Here is a 20,416-nt window from a genome sequence, read left to right as displayed (position 1 = left end):
AATATACATCCATTCCCGCATTTAAGGCCTGCAACATATTCCAAGAAACAAAAAAGGTTGAGACAGGGCAGTTTATTCCAAATGTAGGAATTAATTGACCATTTTTCCAGACAGTTTTCTTGAGAAATGTCAGGGATGAAAACAAACATTTCCAAGTCACTGAATATTTCTTGGACCTTATTTACATCAATCATTGAGAAATGCAAACAGTGTGATACTAATACAATAACATGCTTTTGGAGGGCGGTATGCATTTTCAGAGGCCCGACGTCCATGCCCAGTCGCCCAAAATGATATTCGCCCCAGTTAGATGAGTTACTGTAATTACATCAAAATGAATGCAGTTATCACTTTAAAAATAAGTCACCACAATATGAAGTCACACTTTTGTAAAATCTGCAATTAATCCGCAGATCACATGCACTCTGAACTGTGGGGCGCAGTCCATACTATCAGTTGTGATCAGTTACAGAACTAGGTATAAGTGTCACATTCCTAGTGTTAAGCAAGGGTGTACTTTATGGACAAAAAAAAAAAACCCTCAATATTTGTTGTGACTGACGATAAAGTCTAGGGTTGGGTGTCGAGAACTGGTTCTTTTCGGGTATCGTTAAGAAATGATTCGATCCACCAACATTAATAGCCTTTTTGCTTAACGATTCCCTTATCGGTCCTTCAGAGTGGCTGTTGTTTTTGGGAGCGTTTGTCGGGAAAATGATCATGTCACGTTGATTACAGAACCCCTGCAGGATCTGTAATCAACCGTTTCTGCAGCGCGGCTCTTCTTTGAAGCTTCAAGCAATGAAGCATTGATTTGACCCACTGCTTCGTTGGTTCTTTGTTTTATCTTGATTTTTTCCCCGCTAAAACCCTAAAGAGCACATGTCTGCAAGTAATATTTACCTTTTTTATGTTAAACCGACCTGTTATGGTCTTCTGAAACAGTTGATAGATGTACTGTATAACTTAAAAACGGGACCGATGCTAACGCATTAGCATGTCTATGGCATTTTCAATGTTAAAGTTCACATCTCAGCACATTTGTGTGCATTTGTTTTCTGTATAATAATTAATGGCTCAGTGTTTGTTGTTGTAAAAGAGTCAAATGTATGCCAAATTGTAATATTTTTTTAATTTATTTTTGTTTATATATGAATAATAATAATAGCAACAACAACAATAGTAATAATAACTAATAATGCTACAATACAATTTTAGAGAAAGACAAAAAGAACCTGATTAAAAACACAACAGAAAATATAAATCCAACTAACAATGAACATACAGGGCTTGACAATAAGGCAATTTATGCACTGGCCCACAGGGCCAGTAGAATCTGAAAGTTACTGGCCCGGATGAAAATATCACTGGCCCATACTTTCACGCCTGTGCCGAACCGGGGGGTAACTGATAAGAATTTTTTAAATCAACACTCAGACATTAGAATTGGGTTTCCTTAATGTAAAAACACTTGAAAACAAACACAAAATTCTTATACTACATGATAAAAACCTTAAAGTGAGTAAACTTTGAAAAAAATGTCGGTAGGTAACTGATAGGAATTTTTTCAACACTCAGACATTAATACAAAAATAAATTTATTTCTTGATCATTTACAAAATTAATATGTTAAATTTCATAAACCGAGTTCCCTTGCTAATGTTGTCACCGTGGGGTTTCCACAAGGGCATACTGATTAGACTTTTAAACTGGCGTATGAAATCATACCACATTGTCTACCAGGACATGGTATATTTATACTTACTTGTTAGCATATTCTGGCATGGCCCTACAAGTTCCACAGAAGACAACCTCACTCTCCTCATCACGCTCCAGCCATGGCCGTCTTTTCTTCCAGGAAGTTTGCCAAGTTTTCCTCACCCTTTTCTTCTCATATTCAGCATCAGCAGCCTTCCTCTTCTGTGCTTGTTTTGAGGGTGATAGCTGTTCTTTCCTTTGCTTTCCTGGTTTCTGCCCAGGGGCAGGAGGTTTCAAGAAATTCATAATATTCACTGCGCTCGATCTTGCTTAAGCGAAAATGACGCGTCGATGTTGAAGCGAAATTTGCGCCACATCAGAAGATGCGCCTGCAGTCGAAGTTTGTCTGCACTTCGGCAATGTTCCCAACATTGCGAAGTGGTGCAACATGTCCTGTCTCTGGTAGCAGCCTGTGAGCAGGACGTATGTCTCTTTTGTCCTTTATTTCACAACTATGACAAGAGTTTTTGGAGGAGCAGCAGCCCCACAGCAGCGGGAGCAGAGTTTCTTTTTCTTTTTTTTTCTTTTTTTTTTTTAATTGTTTACATGTGCGCGCGTGAACGGGACAGTTGGTCCTCAAGTTGGGTCCTGCAGAGGCAGAAGGACCGCTGAAAGCAGCCATCATCCAGACGCAGCTCCTGCAGCAAATAATGATTCTGCCTGAATTGGGAACGTCTCATGACGTTTGTCAGCTTTCCACAATAACTCGCTCCGTGTGATCAAGGTCCGTCATGTTAACTTGACTGACAACCGGAGCCGGCGAGCTGAATGGAAGCTCCTCCTATTTGATGACACACCGGGGCGAATTTTCGCAGCAAAAGCAGAGCGACACACCGGGTGAAGGAGGCGCGTCCGTTGCCACACGACCCCCGCGAATTTGTAGCATCTGATCGCGCCCGGTGTGAACGCGGCATTAGACTAATAAATCTGCCCAAAGCGATTTTAATTCTTACTGGCCCATACGGACCAGTGAAATATGAACTTCACTGGCCCGTGGTGGCCCGGAACATGTAAAAAAGGCCGCCGGGCCATCGGACCAGTGCTATTGTCGAGCCCAGACATAAATAAATAACTATTTCCTGTGAACACCTAGTGACTCTTACACCTCCACATCATCCCTGTTTTATTTAAGTTTAATGACAGGGTACAGTTTCGACAGTCCACATTTGCACAAAATATGCTTTCTATCAAGGGTTCTTCCAGTTGGAATGCTCTACCAATTATAGTTAGAGAAAGCAACATGTATGTTTAATTTAAGAGGGGACTTAAAGAATGGCTCCTTGGTCAGCAAAACTGTGAACATTAGCAGAGATTTTAGATGAAGAAGAGGGTACAAAGGAGTGTGTAAATATTTCCTTTTTTTGTTTATGATCAGCACTTTAACATTTAGGAACATTACCAATAGTGTTGATTTTGTGTTATCATGTTTATTTGTTTATTGTAGCATTTGTCTCATAATGTGTTATGCTGTATTGTATTCTTTTGTATGGGTCATGTATGTTTTGTGTTGGTGGTATTTTTACTCCATGGGACTGCGAGTGGAAAATAGCATAGAGCTAAACCCGGCATATTTACAGTACTTGTTTTCTGTTCATTAATATGCATTGTCCCATTCAAATAAATTAATAAATGAAATGAAATTTGTTTCGGGCAAACCATATTTTCAATTTGTTAATTTCTTCAGTGATTTCCTCCAGAACTATCTGCCAAGCTAGAAAACTGCTGCATCCTAGTACAACCGCTGGCAAAAATTATGGAATCACCGGCCTCGGAGGATGTTCATTCAGTTGTTTAATTTTGTAGAAAAAAGCAGATCACAGACATGACACAAAACTAAAGTCATTTCAAATGGCAACTTTCTGGCTTTAAGAAACATTATAAGAAATCAGGAAAAAATTGTGGCAGTCAGTAACGGTTACTTTTTTAGACCAAGCAGAGGAAAAAAATATGGAATCACTCAATTCTGAGGAATAAATTATGGAATCACCCTGTAAATTTTCATCCCCAAAACTAACACCTGCATCAAATCAGATCTACTCATTAGTCTGCATCTAAAAAGGAGTGATCACACCTTGGAGAGCTGTTGCACCAAGTGGACTGACATGAATCATGGTTCCAACACGAGAGATGTCAATTGAAACAAAGGAGAGGATTATCAAACTCTTAAAAGAGGGTAAATCATCACGCAATGTTGCAAAAGATGTTGGCTGTGTCTAAACTCTGGACCAAATACAAACAACATAGGAAGGTTGTTAAAGGCAAACATACTGGTAGACCAAGGAAGACATCAAAGCGTCAAGACAGAAAACTTAAAGCAATATGTCTCAAAAATCGAAAATGCACAACAAAACAAATGAGGAACGAATGGGAGGAAACTGGAGTCAACATCTATGACCGAACTGTAAGAAACCGCCTAAAGGAATTTAGATATTTTGGACACTTTTCTTATCCCATCAATTGAAAGGATGTTTGGGGATGATGAAATCATTTTTCAAGATGATAATGCATCTTGCCATAGAGCAAAAACTGTGAAAACATTCCTTGCAAAAAGACACATAGGGTCAATGTCATGGCCTGCAAATAGTCTGGATCTTAATTCAATTGAAAATCTTTGGTGGAAGTTGAAGAAAATGGTCCATGACAAGGCTCCAACCTGCAAAGCTGATCTGGCAACAGCAATCAGAGAAAGTTGGAGCCAGATTGATGAAGAGTACTGTTTGTCACTCATTAAGTCCATGCCTCAGAGACTGCAAGCTGTTATAAAAGCCAGAGGTGGTGCAACAAAATACTAGTGATGTGTTGGAGCGTTCTTTTGTTTTTCATGATTCCATAATTTTTTCCTCAGAATTGAGTGATTCCAGATTTTTTTCCGTCTGCTTGGTCTAAAAAAGTAACCGTTACTGACTGCCACAATTTTTTTTCCTGATTTCTTATAGTGTTTCTTAAAGCCAGAAAGTTGCCATTTGAAATGACTTTAGTTTTGTGTCATGTCTGTGATCTGCTTTTTTTTTTTTTTTTTTTACAAAATTAAACAACTGAATGAACATCCTCCGATCCCGGTGATTCCATAATTTTTGCCAGGGGTTGTAAGAGCAGAATACTACTGAAATGAATTTGAATAAGGAAAGTTGGGTTTTTTTCCTCACCAAAATGGATGCTGCACTCAGTGCAGTTTATTGTCTGGAATAGCCCTAGATTGCATTTCAGAGCTTCTAAAATTCAAAAATGTTCATTCAGGTGGTGTTGGGGGGTGATTTGGGGTTTCAGCTTTTTTGTTTTCCCACCACTTTCACCCCTGAATATGTCAATCATAAGTCACTTTTGTGCAGATTAAAGTCACTAACTGGGACTCCTGTCTTGTTGCGAGAAAGAAACGAGAATTGTCCTCCGTTCTGTTCACACAGCTCTCTGCCGAGTCACGTTAGAACGATAGACTCCAGTTGGAATTAATAACTTCAAAGCAAAACACCATTTAAATCAAATGACACCTCTTTCCAAATATTCTAATATAAACAAACTGCAATCAAAACGTTTTTTTTTTTCCCTCCCAAAATGAGACGTCCTGCACTGACGTGCAGCAGCCGGCTGAGCTCAGAGGTATGGAGAGACATTCATGCCAAAATGTCTGAAAAGCTTTTGACAAAAACTACAGATTCTGTTTATTTTTATTTATGTCCAGAGATCAAGGATACAGTGACCAATTTCATATTTATTTACTTTAAGACTCAATAAAATGTTGTTAACATAGAAAACCTGTAAACGCCTACTTTTAGTACACAGAAAATTCACAAGAGGTATCGATAAGGAATCGGATCGATAAGCAGAATCGATAATGGCATCAATAGATAAAATCTTATCAATACCCATCCCTGATAAAGACAAGATATTCTTCAAAAAAGTGGGCGAAAAAGTCTTAGTACATGTAGGCATTAACTGCTGCTTATGAATGACATTAATGGACACAATGTTTAAGAAAAATGGCTCTTATTTAAGCACAAAATAATAAAAAGACAATCAAGTGCAATTATTACTAAGATCAAATGAAGATTGCTGAGCATGTTGTGCAGGCACCTTTCACTGATTTAGGCTTTTCTCGGGCAGCTGAGCTTTCATTTTCTTTGCTGTAGTTAGAGTGTAGGTGGCAAAACAGGTTTACTGTCAACCTGTTTTGAACAGCAACATGTTTGACATATGTTGCAGACTGTCATCACATCAATGATGCAGACATACAGAAACGCTTATGTGTGCATTCAATAGCATAAGCTGGAGTTTTCCAAGAAAATTTCTTATTAACAGAGTCATTTCTTAAAATGCGTATGACTAGTAAATAAAATGTCTAATGAGCTGACTATTATAAATAAATAAAGAATTATGAAAATATTGATGTATTATGTTTTGTTGGTTTTTTGGGCCATATGCCAAGATTAATTATGTCATAATCATAGGGAAATTAGCATGATTTCACCTGCTGCCAATAAACTCACAGAAACCTCAAGCCGAGGAATACGAACTGATGACATCATCTCAGGTTACGCCTCTTGAGACATTCTATTGAAATGAATGGGGAAAAACAGATTTTTTTTTTTACAGTGTGGAAACTATTTTTTGTGGACTTTGAAGGTGAATACATCAAAATGGTTCAAATTTGTGTTTTACAAAGATGCAGTAAGACGACTAGGTGGACAGATTTTCAAAATATAATATTTTGAGGAGGAAAGTGAAAGGCTTTTTTTTTTTTTTTATAGTGAGACTCATATGAACAGCATAAGTGAAGCCCAGCACAGCGTGAGAATGGTCTTCAAAACATGGATCCAACCACGGATTTTATTCTTTACATTCATGTGGCCAGGAGAAAATTCTTAAAATGTGTTTCCTCTCTTGAAAGCGTGGAACTGGCCGTGTTTGCGTTTTGCACCATGGCATCACGTTGCTCCATGCTAAGCTGAGCTGCTGCATGCACAGAAAATTCACAAGAGGTATGGATAAGGAATCAATAATGGTATCGATAGATAAAATCTTATCAATACCCATCCCTATTACTGGCCAACTAAACCGATAGCGGACCTAAGCGCTACTGGGAGCCTCGGTGTCAGCGGCAAGTCTGGACAAAGCTGACTGAGGAATGTTGTTGATCTGTGGACAAGAGACAGCGCCACATAGTGGAACAATAATTCTACAGGCTTCTGTGTGAAAACACAACAGGAGTGAAATCAGTGACATCACTTTCACAGTCTATAATCATTATTATTATATGGCTGCAGCGCTACGCGCGCTCTGACTGGCTGATTACTGGTTGGATATTTTCCTTTATTGAACTGGTTTCCATGACAACCAGTCCGAAGCGCTTATTTTCTTTACAAACCAGAAGCTAAAAACGTGATTAGAAAAAGCAAGTCAGACATGAATATACTCCATAAATATCTAAACTGAATCTGAAAAACACAGGTTGCAAAGCTTACCAGCCAACGGCCGGACCATCTGTTCTGACCATCACCTCTGCTGCTGAAGCAAACAGCTTCACTTCCACTCTATGAGATCTATATATATCTATATATATATATATATCTATATATATCTATATATATATATATATATATACACACACACACACACACACACACACACACACACGAGGTCTGTTAGAAAAGTATCCAACCTTTTTATTTTTTGCAAAAGCCTGATGGATTTGAATCACGTGTGCTTGTATGAGCTAACCTTGAACCTTTGTGCACATGCGTGAATTTTTTCACGCCTGTCAATTGTGTCACTTGCTGGCAAGCAGCATTTGTGTGAGGACGCGTGTTCTGCTCTCGGCGGATATTCATTGCAAGGAAAATGGCGGAATGACTGGAGCAGCGCTACTGAATCAAATTTTGCCAGAAACTGGGCGACAGCCAGGTGGAAACCATTCTTCACCGTTCTTCCGACAGCACAAAATCCCAGTTTACTTTAAACCGGTTAACACCTTGAGACAGAAATTAGTTCACCCTAAGGACAGGATCCCTAGTTACAAACAGAGCAATGTAGTGTATTCTATAAGATGTCAGGAAAACTGTAACGAACACTACATAGGTGAGACTAAGCAACCTTTACACAAAAGGCTATACCAGCACCGCAGAGAGGGCACCAGTGGACCTCAGTCTGCAGTTCATCTCCACCTTAAAGACACTAACCACACGTTTGAGGACAAGGAAGTTAAAATCTTAGCCAGAGAGAAGAAATGGTTTGAGAGAGGGGTCAAGGAGGCATTCTATATGAAACAGTTGAAACCCAGCCTTAACCGGGGAGGGGGTCTGAGACACGCTTTGTCCCTTGTTTACAATGGGGTACTCAGGTCAAAGCAGTTTCAGTCTTTTGTTCATGGTAATGAGTCATTCACATCATCAGGAGAGTCGTCAAGGGAGCCATCAGGAGAGGCGTCTGTCCCATCATTAGGAGGGACAGCTGCGCTGTCATTAGGAGGGTGCTAACTAGAGCACAAGAGGTGCTAAGTAGAGCTATTGTTTAGTCACTAGCCTATAGCAGTCTGCCTCTGGGTAGGAGGGGTCTGGTTAGGTTTAAAAGTCCAGCTTTTGTGGCTTCTGTTTATTCTTCTCTATAAGAGTCAAGACAGAAGCCAGACTACCAGAGCAAGAATTTTAGCTGAGGAAGCTTCTGTGATTTGAAGCGAAACGTCCTCGCGTCAAGCAACCCAGAAAGTAAACAGGACTTAACATTTAATTTGGCATTTACCTGGTTGCATCACTTTATTCATGATAGTTAATGTGCACTTTACCTTTCAAATAATAATTGAATGCAATTTAATGTTATACAAATAATGAATGTTTATGAGTTCAATGGTATGAATATTTCATAAGGTGAAAGCTGGAACATACCATTCAACTTGGCTTTGCCTCGTTGAGGCACCAAAATGTAAGTCCTTTGCTACTGTTTGTAAATTAATATAATATCAAATGACAAGGATCTATTTTAGCTTTTACATATAAGAAACAATGAATGTTTTTACATTCTTTCAATGGAACAAATATTTAATTCGGTGAAAGCTGGAACATACCATGCTTGATCCATTTGTGAGAAGTGAATGGTGGACATGGACATGCATGTCCTTTCGCTGGCAATCTGTCCATGTGGAGTGGACATGGACATGTCCTCCTAATGTGGAAGCCTGGCTCGCCTCTGGCCACTGGCATAGGGTTGTGTAGAATTGCGGAGGCTTGGTGTATAGTAGCGCAGTGTTCTGTAGATTTACATACAGTAGTGTAGTGTTGTGTAGACTTGCTTAAAAAGTATGAACATTCTGCGTCCTGTGCTCAACACTGAAAAAAATACAACAGGTTTAACTTCTGCGTTGGCCTCACATAGCGTATACTGCTGCATAGGGGAGCAAAAACTTGGAGTAGAACTGCTTAAACTCGGCATAGAACTGCGTAACTCTGTGTAGTCAGTACGCCACAATACGCAACTCTATGTTAGCCCCAGCGTGAAAGGGACTTAAGCGAGGAGGGTTCAGCCACGGCCCTCAGAGAGGACTCCCCGAACTCCCCTACCCCGTCACAAGCTTCAACACCAGCACTAGCTTCAACATCTGCATCAACGTCCAGCACCACACAGCAACGTGTTATCACTAGTAACAATAAATGTCTCACATAATGTAGCTTTTAGCTCCAAATGTATTTCCCTAATATTTTTTTTAAACTTGCTTTTGTTAATCACCTCCCATTTCTACCTTCATTATTGTCTAGGTAAGAGAAAAAGGGGCCTGTTCCAACAGTATGACCATCCTGATTGAGACTGAGACTGAAGCTGCGACACAAGAGCTGAACCGGGCCCAGCATGATCAACACAGCCGATTGATCCTCAATGATGCCTGTGAAGCAAGGGAGGCGGAAGCTGCGCTTAATCAAGCATTCCTTGGAGTGCTGGGCCAGCTTGCCCACATGATACATGACCCATTCCCCCAGCCCAGGACTTCTTCTTCTTTGTCTTTCGGCTGTTCCCATTAGGGGTTGCCACAGCAGATCAATCGTTTCCATCTCACCCTGTCCTCTGTATCTTCCTCTGTCACACCAACCACCTGCATGTCCTCTCTCAGCACACATCCATGAACCTCCTCTTTGGTCTCCCTCTTCTCCTCCTGCCTGGTGGCTCCATCCTCAGCATCCTTCTCCCTATATACCCTGGGTCCCTCCTCTGCACATGTCCAAACCATCTCAATCTCGCCTCTCTGACTTTGTCTCCAAATCGTCCCACCTGAGCTGTCCCTCTGATATGTTCATTCCTAATCTTGTCCATTCTTGTCACTCCCAAAGAGAATCTCAACATCTTCAGCTCTGCCACCTCCAGCTCTGCCTCCTGTCTTTTTGTTAGTGCCACTGTCTCTAAACCATAAAACATAGCTGGTCTCACTACTGTTTTGTAAACTTTCCCCTTCACTCTTGCTGATATTCTTCGGTCACAAATCACTCCTGCCACCTTTCTCCACCCACTCCACCCTGCCTGCACTCTCTTCTTCACCTCTCTACCCTGCCTGCACTCTCTTCTTCACCTCTCTACCACACTCTCCATTACTTTGAACAGTTGACCCCAAATATTTAAACTCATCTACTTTCACCACTTCTACTCCTTGTAACTGCACTATTCCACTGGGCTCCCTCTCATTCACACGCATGTACTCAGTCTTGCATCTACTGACTTTCATTCCCCTTCTCTCCAACGCATATCTCCACTTGTCCAGACTAGACTCAACTTGCTCTCTACTCTCACTACAGATCACAGTGTCATCTGCAAACATCATAGTCCATGGGGACTCCTGTCTGATCTCATCTGTCAACCTGTCCATCACCACTGCAAACAAGAAAGGACTCAGAGCTGATCCTTGGTGTAATCCCACCTCCACCTTGAATGAGTCTGTCATTCCGACTGCGCATCTCACCGCTGTCACACTATTCTTATACATGTCCTGCACTACCCTAACATACTTCTCTGCCACTCCAGACTTCCTCATACAATGCCACAACTCTTCTCTTGGCACCCTATCATAAGCTTTTTCTAAGTCCACAAACACACAATGTAACTCTTTCTGTCCTTCTCTGTACTTTTCCAACAGTATTCTCAGAGCAAACATTGCATCGTAGTGCTCTTTCTTGGCATGAAACCATATTGCTGTTCACAGATCTTCGCCTGTTTTCTAAGCCTAGCTTCTACTACTCTTTCCCATAACTTCATGCTATGGCTGATCAGCTTTATGCCTCTGTAGTTACTGCAGCTCTGCACATCACCCTTGTTCTTGAAAATAGGAACCAGCACACTTCGTCTCCACTCCTCAGGCATCCTCTCACTTTCCAAGATTTTATTAAACAATCTGGTTAGAAACTCTACTGCCATCTCTCCTAGACATTTCCATGCCTCCATTGGAATGTCATCTGGACCAACTGCCTTTCCACTCTTCATCCTCTTCATAGCAGCCCTCACTTCTTCCTTGCTAATCTCTTTTACTTCCTGATTTACTCTCACCACATCATCCAGCCTTTTCTCTCGCTCATTTTCTTTATTCATCAACTTTTCAAAATATTCCCTCCACCTTCTCAGCACACACTCCTCACTTGTCAGCACATTACCATGTGCATCTTTTACCACCCTAACCTGCTGCACATCCTTTCCAGCTCTGTCCCTTTGTCTGGCCGATCGGTACAAGTCCTTTTCTCCTTCCTTACTATTCAACTTCTTGTACAGCTCGCAATATGCCTTTTCCTTTGCTTTTGCCACTTCTCTTCTCGTCTTACGCCGCATCTCCTTGTACTCCTGTCTACTTTCTTCATCTCTCTGACTATCCCAAAACTTTTTAGCCAACCTCTTTCTCCTTATACTTTCCTGGACCTCTTCATTCCACCACCAAGTCTCCTTGTCTTCCTTCCACTGTCCAGATGTCATACCCAGTACTGCCCTAGCTGTCTCCCTCACCACATCCGCAGTACTTTTCCAGTTGTCCAAAATTGCTTCCCCTCCAACTAGTGCTTCTCGCACCTGCTCGCTAAATTTCACACAACAGTCTTCCTCCTTCAGCTTCCACCATCTGATCCTTTGTTGAGCTCTCACTCTCTTCTTCTTCTTTACCTCTAAAGTCATCCTACAAACAACCATCCTATGCTGTCTAGTGACACTCTCTCCTGCTACCACCTTACAGTCTGATTTCTTTTATCTTGCATCTCCTATAAAGAATGTAGTCCACCTGTGTGCACCTTCCTCCACTCTTATATGTTACCCTGTGCTCCTCCCTTTTCTTAAAGTAGGTATTGTAGTATTGTATTGGTATTAGTATTGTAGTAGGTGACGGACGTTGTTAACCCGGGCCGCGACCGATCCGGTATGGGAATTCGATTCTGAGTCTGCATAGTTGGGTTGGCTTGTTTTACGCCGGATGCCCTTCCTGACGCAACCCTCATTTATCCAGGCTTGGGACCGGCACTCAGAATGTACTGGCTGCACACCCCATGTGGCTGAGTTGCCCCCAGCCCAGGACTAGGGATGGGTATTGATAAAATTTTATCAATATCGATGCCATTATCGATTCTGCTTATCGATCCGATTCCTTATTGATACCTCGTGAATTGTGACCTAAAAGTAGGCCTTACAGGTTTTCTATGTATTTCACTGAGTCTTAAAGTAAATAAATATGAAATTGGTCACTGTATCCTTGATCTCTGGACATAAATAAAAGTAAACAAAATGGTGTTTCGCTTTGAAGTTATCAATTCCGACTGGACTCTATCATTCTAATTTGACTCGGCAGAGAGCCACGCAGTGTTTGGAGCTGTGTGAACAGAACGGAGGACGATTCTCGTTTCTTTCTCCCAACAAGACAGGAGTCCCAGTTAGTAACTTTAATCTGCACAAAAGTGACTCACGATTGAAATATTCAGGGATGAAAGTGGTGAAAAACAAAAAAAGCTGAAACCCAAAATTACCCCCCAACACCACCTGCACGAAAATGTTTGAATTCTAGAAGCTCTGAAATGCAATCTGGGACTATTCCAAACAATAAACTGCAGTGAGTGCAGCATCCATTTAGTGAGAAAAAAAAAAAACATCTTTCCTTATTCAAATTCATTCCAGTAGTATTCTGCTCTTACTAGGATGCAGCAGTTTTCTAGTTTTGGCAGATAGTTCTGGAGGAAATCACTGAAGAAATTAACACATTGAAAATATGGTTTGACCGAAACAAACTGTCATTAAACTTAAATAAGACAGGGATGAAATGGAGGTTTAAGAGTCACTAGGTGTTCACAGGAAACACTTATTTATTTCTGTACGTATGTATGTATTTATTTATTTATGTATGTTCATTGTTGGTTTTATATTTTTCTGTTGTGTTTCTATTCAGGTTCTTTTTGTCTCTTTCTCTAAAATTATATATAATAAGTATATATTGTATATAATAATCATTAGATTATTAATATATAAACAAAAATACATTTAAAAAATATTATAATTTGAAAACAAATGCACCCGAACGTGATGACAGCTGCAACTGCTTAATGCTAACTTTTAACTTAAAAAAACGGGAGAGATGCTAACGCGTTAGCATCACTCCCGTTTTTAAGTTATAAAATACATCTGTCAGCTGTTTCAGAAGACCATAGGAGGTCGGTTTAACATTTAAAAAAAAAAAAAAGGAAATAATATTCACAGACGTATGCTCTTTAGGGTTTTAATGGGGGAAAATTAAGCGAAAGAAAGAAAGAATAAACGAAGCAATAGATCGAAGCACTGCTTCAATATGCGAACCACTGCTTCGACTGGTTCAAGGTTCAAAGCAAAGCCGCGCTGCAGAAAAGTTGATTACAGACCCGCTGCAGGGAAAGTAATCAATGAAGAGAAATTATAATTTTCCTGACAAACACTCCCCAAAACAACGGCCACTCTGAAGGACCAATAACAGAATTGTTAAGCAAAAAGCTTACTGATGTCGGTGGATCGAATCATTTCTTAACGATACCCGAAAGGAACCGGTTCTCGATACCCATCCCTACCCATGGGACATGCAACTTTTGTATATAGTTTGCTGTGTTGCAAAGATTTTATTTGCTCTTCTTTTAGTTGCAATAAACATTTTGACTTATGTGATTTCAGGATGAGTCAACAGTAAAAAAACAAACATTTCTCATTGATGTTTTGATGCAATGATGGTTTATTCTTAAAACATTTTATCTGGAATTTGCCACTCCAGAAGACACTGCACACTACACCTGGGTGAATCTTTGCAAACATGCTGGAATAATGATGTCCAAAGTGAGATTTTACCAAATGGTATTTAACATAAAGGTTTAAATAGACACTTCAGTGATCTAGCCCCATTATATCAAGGAATTCTGACTATATGAGGGCTAAGATTTAATCAGATCTACCATGTAACCACAAACTATTGTACGATGGTTCATAATTCTGCTTATACCAAACCAGAAGTAATTTATTCAAACATTTTGCACACCCTGTTTTACAATTCAATACCACCGTTGTAACAGACATAAGCAAGCTTAAATTATAATACTTGATGTTAAAGCAATTAAAACAAAGTAAAGTAAGACCAAGTAAAGCATTTTTACAGCTAGTATGTCTCAAAGTGTACAATGAACTGTCAAAGTAATGTGGGATAAATAAAAATGTATATACCAAGGGCTGTACAGTATACATGGAGTAAGCCACAGCAAGCTGGGTGGAGTTGCAGATGATTATGCAACAGTTGGTCCTGATGAGTCACTGAGGCTTCATACAAGCCGATCAAGGGGCTTTACCCTGGTTGCAGGACAAATAGTCAGAATACACATCTGGCTGGACTTTGTTTCCACTCTGGAATGCCAAGAATAGCTGTCTGCCAGTTCTAAATTCCCCAAAAACACTGGAATGGATTTCCTTCATACCACATCTCTCAAGGCAAAAATACAGAGCAGGGGTCACCAACTCTGCTCCTGAAGATCACCTGTCCTGCATGTTTTTCAACTATGCCTGATCCACCCACTGACAATTCATCTAAAATCAGGTGACATCAGTTAATCAAGAACTAGGAAACACAAGGCCCCATTTAAAAAAGAAACATCATCCTTCACATCAGAAAAAAAAAATCATGAGTGTATATATATATATATATATATATATATATATATATATATACACACACACACACACACACACACACACACACACACACACACACACACACACACACACACACAACCCCTGGCAAAAATTATGGAATCACTGGCCTCGGAGGATGTTCATTCAGTTGTTTAATTTTGTAGAAAAAAAGCAGATCACAGACATGACACAAAACTAAAGTCTCAAATGGCAACTTTCTGGCTTTAAGAAACACTATAAGAAATCAGGAAAAAAATTGTGGCAGTCAGTAACAGTTACTTTTGTAGACCAAGCAGAGGGAAAAAAAATGTGGAATCACTCAATTCTGAGGAAAAAATTATGGAATCATGAAAAACAAAAGAACGCTCCAACACATCACTAATATTTTGTTGCACCACCTCTGGCTTTTATAACAGCTTGCAGTCTCTGAGGCATGGACTTAATGAGTGACAAACAGTACTCTTCATCAATCTGGCTCCAACTTTCTCTGATTGCTGTTGCCAGATCAGCTTTGCAGGTTGGAGGCTTGTCATGGACCATTTTCTTCAACTTCCACCAAAGATTTTCAACTGGATTAAGATCCGGACTATTTGCAGGCCATGACATTGACCCTATGTGTCTTTTTGCAAGGAATGTTTTCACAGTTTTCGCTCTATGGCAAGATGCATTATCATCTTGAAAAATGATTTCATCATCCCCAAACATCCTTTCAATTGATGGGATAAGAAAAGTGTCCAAAATATCAACGTAAACTTGTGCATTTATTGATGATGTAATGACAGCCATCTCCCCAGTGCCTTTACCTGACATGCAGCCCCATATCATCAATGACTGTGGAAATTTACATGTTCTCTTCAGGCAGTCATCTTTATAAATCTCATTGGAACGGCACCAAACAAAAGTTCCAGCATCATCACCTTGCCCAATGCAGATTCGAGGTTCATCACTGAATATGACTTTCATCCAGTCATCCACAGTCCACGACTGCTTTTCCTTAGCCCATTGTAACCTTGTTTTTTTCTGTTTAGGTGTTAATGGTGGCTTTCGTTTAGCTTTTCTGTATGTAAATCCCATTTCCTTTAGGTGGTTTCTTACAGTTCGGTCACAAACGTTGACTCCAGTTTCCTCCCATTCGTTCCTCATTTGTTTTGGTGTGCATTTTCGATTTTTGAGACATATTGCTTTAAGTTTTCTGTCTTGACACTTTGATGTCTTCCTTGGTCTACCAATATGTTTGCCTTTAACAACCTTCCCATGTTTGTATTTGGTCCAAAGTTTTTGACAATTGACATCTCTCGTGTTGGAGCCATGATTCATGTCAGTCCACTTGGTGCAACAGCTGTCCAAGGTGTGATCACTCCTTTTTAGATGCAGACTAACGAGCAGATCTGATTTGATGCAGGTGTTAGTTTTGGGGATGAAAATTTACAGGGTGATTCCATAATTTATTCCTCAGAATTGAGTGAGTCCATATTTTTTTCCCTCTGCTTGTTCTAAAAAAAGTAACCATTACTGACTGCCACAATTTTTTTCTTGATTTCTTATAGTGTTTCTTAAAGCCAGAAAGTTGCCATTTGAAATGACTTTAGTTTTGTGTCATGTCTGTGATATGCTTTTTTTCTACAAAATTAAACAACTGAATGAACATCCTCCGAGGCCGGTGATTCCATAATTATTGCCAGGGGATGTGTGTGTGTGTGTATATATATATATATATATATATATATATATATATATATATATATATATATATATTGTTTTTTGTTTTGTTTGAAGGATTTTCTTCAAAAGAAGTGAAATTTTAGCTACAGTTTGCCAGAAGGCACATAGAATAAAATGTGTCAGCACAAAGCTACAACTCCCTGAGAAAAAAAACTCACCTTGCAACCACTGTACTTAGCGTCCAAGCTACCTCCACTGTGCAGTATACCACATGCATACTGGCTGTAAATATCGCTTACAGTCGTGTTGGGGGGGGGGGGGGGTACCATGGCTTCAGCTTCTTTGCTTTATCGGCAAATCGCCCTCATGTGTGTGGTCGTCAATGTGGCTGTCATCCCTCCTGTTGTCCACCTGGAGGCAGTGTTGGCACCTCAGTCTGTCTCAGTCTGTCTTTGGTGGCTTTTTTTCCCCCTCAGCAACAAACCCAAGTGGGGTTGTTGATCAACCTACGTGGGGTTGGTGATTTTAATTTTTTCCCCCTTGTAAATAATTAAAGTCACTAACTGGGACTTCTGTCTTGTTGCGGGCAAGAAACGAGGATCGTCCTCCCTTCCATTCCTGTTTTGTGGGGTTAAGTACACAGGTCCAAAGGACGCATGGCTCTCTGCCACGCAGATTTCAGTTGGAATTAATAACGTCAAACTGAATTGCTGTTTTAAATCAAAGGACACCGCTTTCCAAACGTTGTAATACAGACAACAAACTATAACAGACCCAAATCATTTTTTTCTCCAAAATGAGACGTCCTCTGTTCTTTATGAATTACAATGATGTTGACGTGCAGTGCAGCTGGCTGCAAGAGCTCAGCTCAGAGGCTATGGAGTTACATTTGTCTCATTAACATCTGAAAGGAAATGCTTTTGTCAACTAAAGATTTTATTTCATGTCCAGAGATCTAGGATCCACCATGTACATTAATGATCCAGTGACCTTGTACAGATTTTACTGATTTTTATTTCTGTCCAGAGATCAAGGATCCAGTGACCAATTTCATATGTATTTACTTTAAGACTCAATAAAATACTGTTGACATAGAAAACCTGTAAAGCCTATTTTTAGTACAAAGAAAACTCACAAGAGGTATTGATAAGGGAATAGATAAAGAATCGGATCGATAAGCAGAATCAATAATGGCATTGATAGATAAAATCTTATCAATACCCATCCCTAATCATATCGCACCAAATCACATCATATCGCATTGTGAGGAAACGAACAGTCATCAAATACATATCAAATTGCATCAAACCAGGAACAGAGGTCATCGTCATGTATCGCGATTTATTATATGGTATGGGATTTTTCCAACTTCTGATTGGCCCATTCACCACTTTCTGAGCTGTACCACATGCCGAGTTGACCGCTGGTGGAGCCGAGTAGACCGCGCGTGCGAAACGAGTACACTTCGCATGCAGCATAGCGCTAGCTAATCGAGCAACGCCTTCTATCGATAACGACCAATCAGATAACGCGATACAATGCCTACTTTGGCTGTCAGTTTGTTGACAAGATGGCAGAAGACAGGTTTGCGTCTGTTAGCGATGCTGACTTAAAACGAATTTTACACGAAAAAGATGAAGAACACCCGCAGAAATACACAGTCAGCAGCCAACCTGTTTCACGTCAATGGAAAGGGACATGCGCCCAACTTTGAAACTTATGACAGACAGATGCTTGATGGAGTACTCAGTCGATTTTACGCAGATGCTAGGCATCTCCAGTCGATCGATGGGATGTCAGTTGGTGCAGTATGACAGTAATAATAAAGAGTTGAAACTTGAGATTGATTTTTCATGTTTAGTATGTTTGACAAACTAGCCAATTTTCGTGTTTACCATATAATAAAGCAGTTAAGGCCGAGGTGAACCCCATCCTGACCAGGTCCGCATAATCACGGGTACACCGAAATCAAAAGTCTATAATTGTATAATATATCGCTATATGTATCGAATTGCTGGGAGTGTATCGAGGTGCTTATTGAATTGTTGTCAGTGATTACATTCACATGCCTATTTACCAGCTACTACCAGCCTGTGACGTCACCATGCTAATGTCCGCGAAATAAGTTCAGAGGTGTTATTAGGTTCAGAAAACGGTGTTTTCGAGACATGCATATAAACAAAGCAAAGCAGTTTTGAAGAGACCAGCCGCTGACATCACAGTGCAGCTCTACTATGATTGGCTGTCATCCCCCTGCCCATCAAATCAAAGCAGAACAGAATCAAACAATGTGACGTTTTAACCTCTTAAAATATGTCAAGGTTAGCCATCTTTGAACTTGTCCAAGGTCTGTGTGCCAAGGATGTTCCTTGTGAATTTGAAGACTGTGGGAGTAATAGAACTGGGCTTAAGCTGTACTGAGAGACGGACGGACGGACGCCAGGTCTTCGCAATACTCGATGGCCATATGTTGGCCTCGAGTAAAAAACAGACACATTTATTGTGCAGATCTCCAAAATACAGCTACAATTTGCCAGAAGGTACATCTAAAATGCAAGGCTAGATTTGATGTTTTGATGAAAGAATCCAATACATTTATTTATTGTTGGGTCAGTGGCTGAAGTTTCATCTCTTGAACACTAGATGGCATACCCACTATGAATAGATAAACCGTTTTAAAGACAGATTTCCTCATTACCAAAATGCAACAAGAAACCCAATAAATAAATAAATCTGCTTAATTTACTCATTTGAAGCCAGTCTGAGTAAATCGTCATTCCCTGGCTGATCTTTGTCTTTCTGCACCCGGTAAAAAAAAATATATATATATTCTTGTGTTATGTAATGTGGTGCTTTCTCAAATGTTTGATTCAGGTCACAATGGAGCATCGCCTCTTCCCAGAGCGTCTGCTGAAATAAATAAACAACTGCATTGTGGTGTTCAGCTGACATCTCCGCGACAGAACTCCTGCTTAGCTGACTGCTAAGTGTGGAAGACACCGCTCAAAACACTCCTCGTCTCAGTGAGAGACACACCTCCGCTCAGAACACCCCTCCCCTTTCCTTCACTCTGTCTGCAGGGTCATTACATGTCAAATCAAAGAATATTTGAGGGGCATCACGCACTTCGTCTCAGATTTTCTTTAAATTTTAATCAAACATTCCCAGACTATTCAGAACAACAAATCTGAAGTTTGAGGCCTGTAGGCCAAGTAGTTTCTGAGATATGGCCAATTTAGTGTGCACGGGGTCTGCCGTTTTTTTTAGGCAAAAATTATGGCCGTCATTTCTGGAGCCATGTTCAAGGTAGAATATCAATCAATCAATCAATCAATCAATCAACTTTTTTCTTATATAGCGCCAAATCACAACAAACAGTTGCCCCAAGGCGCTCCATATTGCAAGGCAAGGCCATACAATAACCATGAAAAACCCCAACGGTCAAAACGACCCCCTATGAGCAAGCACTTGGCCACAGTGGGAAGGAAAAACTCCCTTTTAACAGGAAGAAACCTCCAGCAGAACCAGGCTCAGGGAGGGGCAGTCTTCTGCTGAGACTGGTTGGGGCTGAGGGAAAGAACCAGGAAAAAGACATGCCGAGAAGGGGGGCAGAGATCGATCACTAATGATTAAATGCAGAGTGATGCATACGGAGCAAAAAAAGAAAGAAACAGTGCATCATGGGAACCCCCCACAGTCTACGTCTAAAGCAACATAACCAAGGGATGGTCCAGGGTCACCCGATCCAGCCCTAACTATAAGCCTTAGCGAAAAGGAAAGTTTTAAGCCTAATCTTAAAAGTAGAGAGGGTATCTGTCTCCCTGATCTGAATTGGGAGCTGGTTCCACAGGAGAGGAGCCTGAAA

General features: G+C 40.4%; 2 protein-coding genes across 2 annotated transcripts in view; both read right to left on the bottom strand.

The window, feature by feature from the left end:
• Positions 1-20,416, bottom strand: part of coro1ca (coronin, actin binding protein, 1Ca) — a 109,739-nt gene that overhangs the window by 58,181 nt on the left and 31,142 nt on the right. The window lies entirely within an intron of this gene.
• si:ch211-108c6.2 (uncharacterized protein LOC559375 homolog) overlaps positions 9,228-20,416 on the bottom strand; it is a 52,464-nt gene continuing 41,275 nt past the window's right edge. Inside the window, exons 3-4 of the mRNA XM_034169566.1 lie at positions 9,485-9,625; positions 9,228-9,343 (exon numbers count right to left, since the gene is read on the bottom strand). Of these exons, the coding sequence (XP_034025457.1) occupies positions 9,228-9,343; positions 9,485-9,625 (257 nt within the window). The remainder of the gene's footprint in view (positions 9,344-9,484; positions 9,626-20,416) is intronic.

Source organism: Thalassophryne amazonica, chromosome 5 (genome assembly GCF_902500255.1).
Source record: "Thalassophryne amazonica chromosome 5, fThaAma1.1, whole genome shotgun sequence".
Taxonomy (NCBI): Eukaryota; Metazoa; Chordata; class Actinopteri; order Batrachoidiformes; family Batrachoididae; genus Thalassophryne; species Thalassophryne amazonica.
This window is presented reverse-complemented; position numbering and strand designations above follow the sequence as displayed.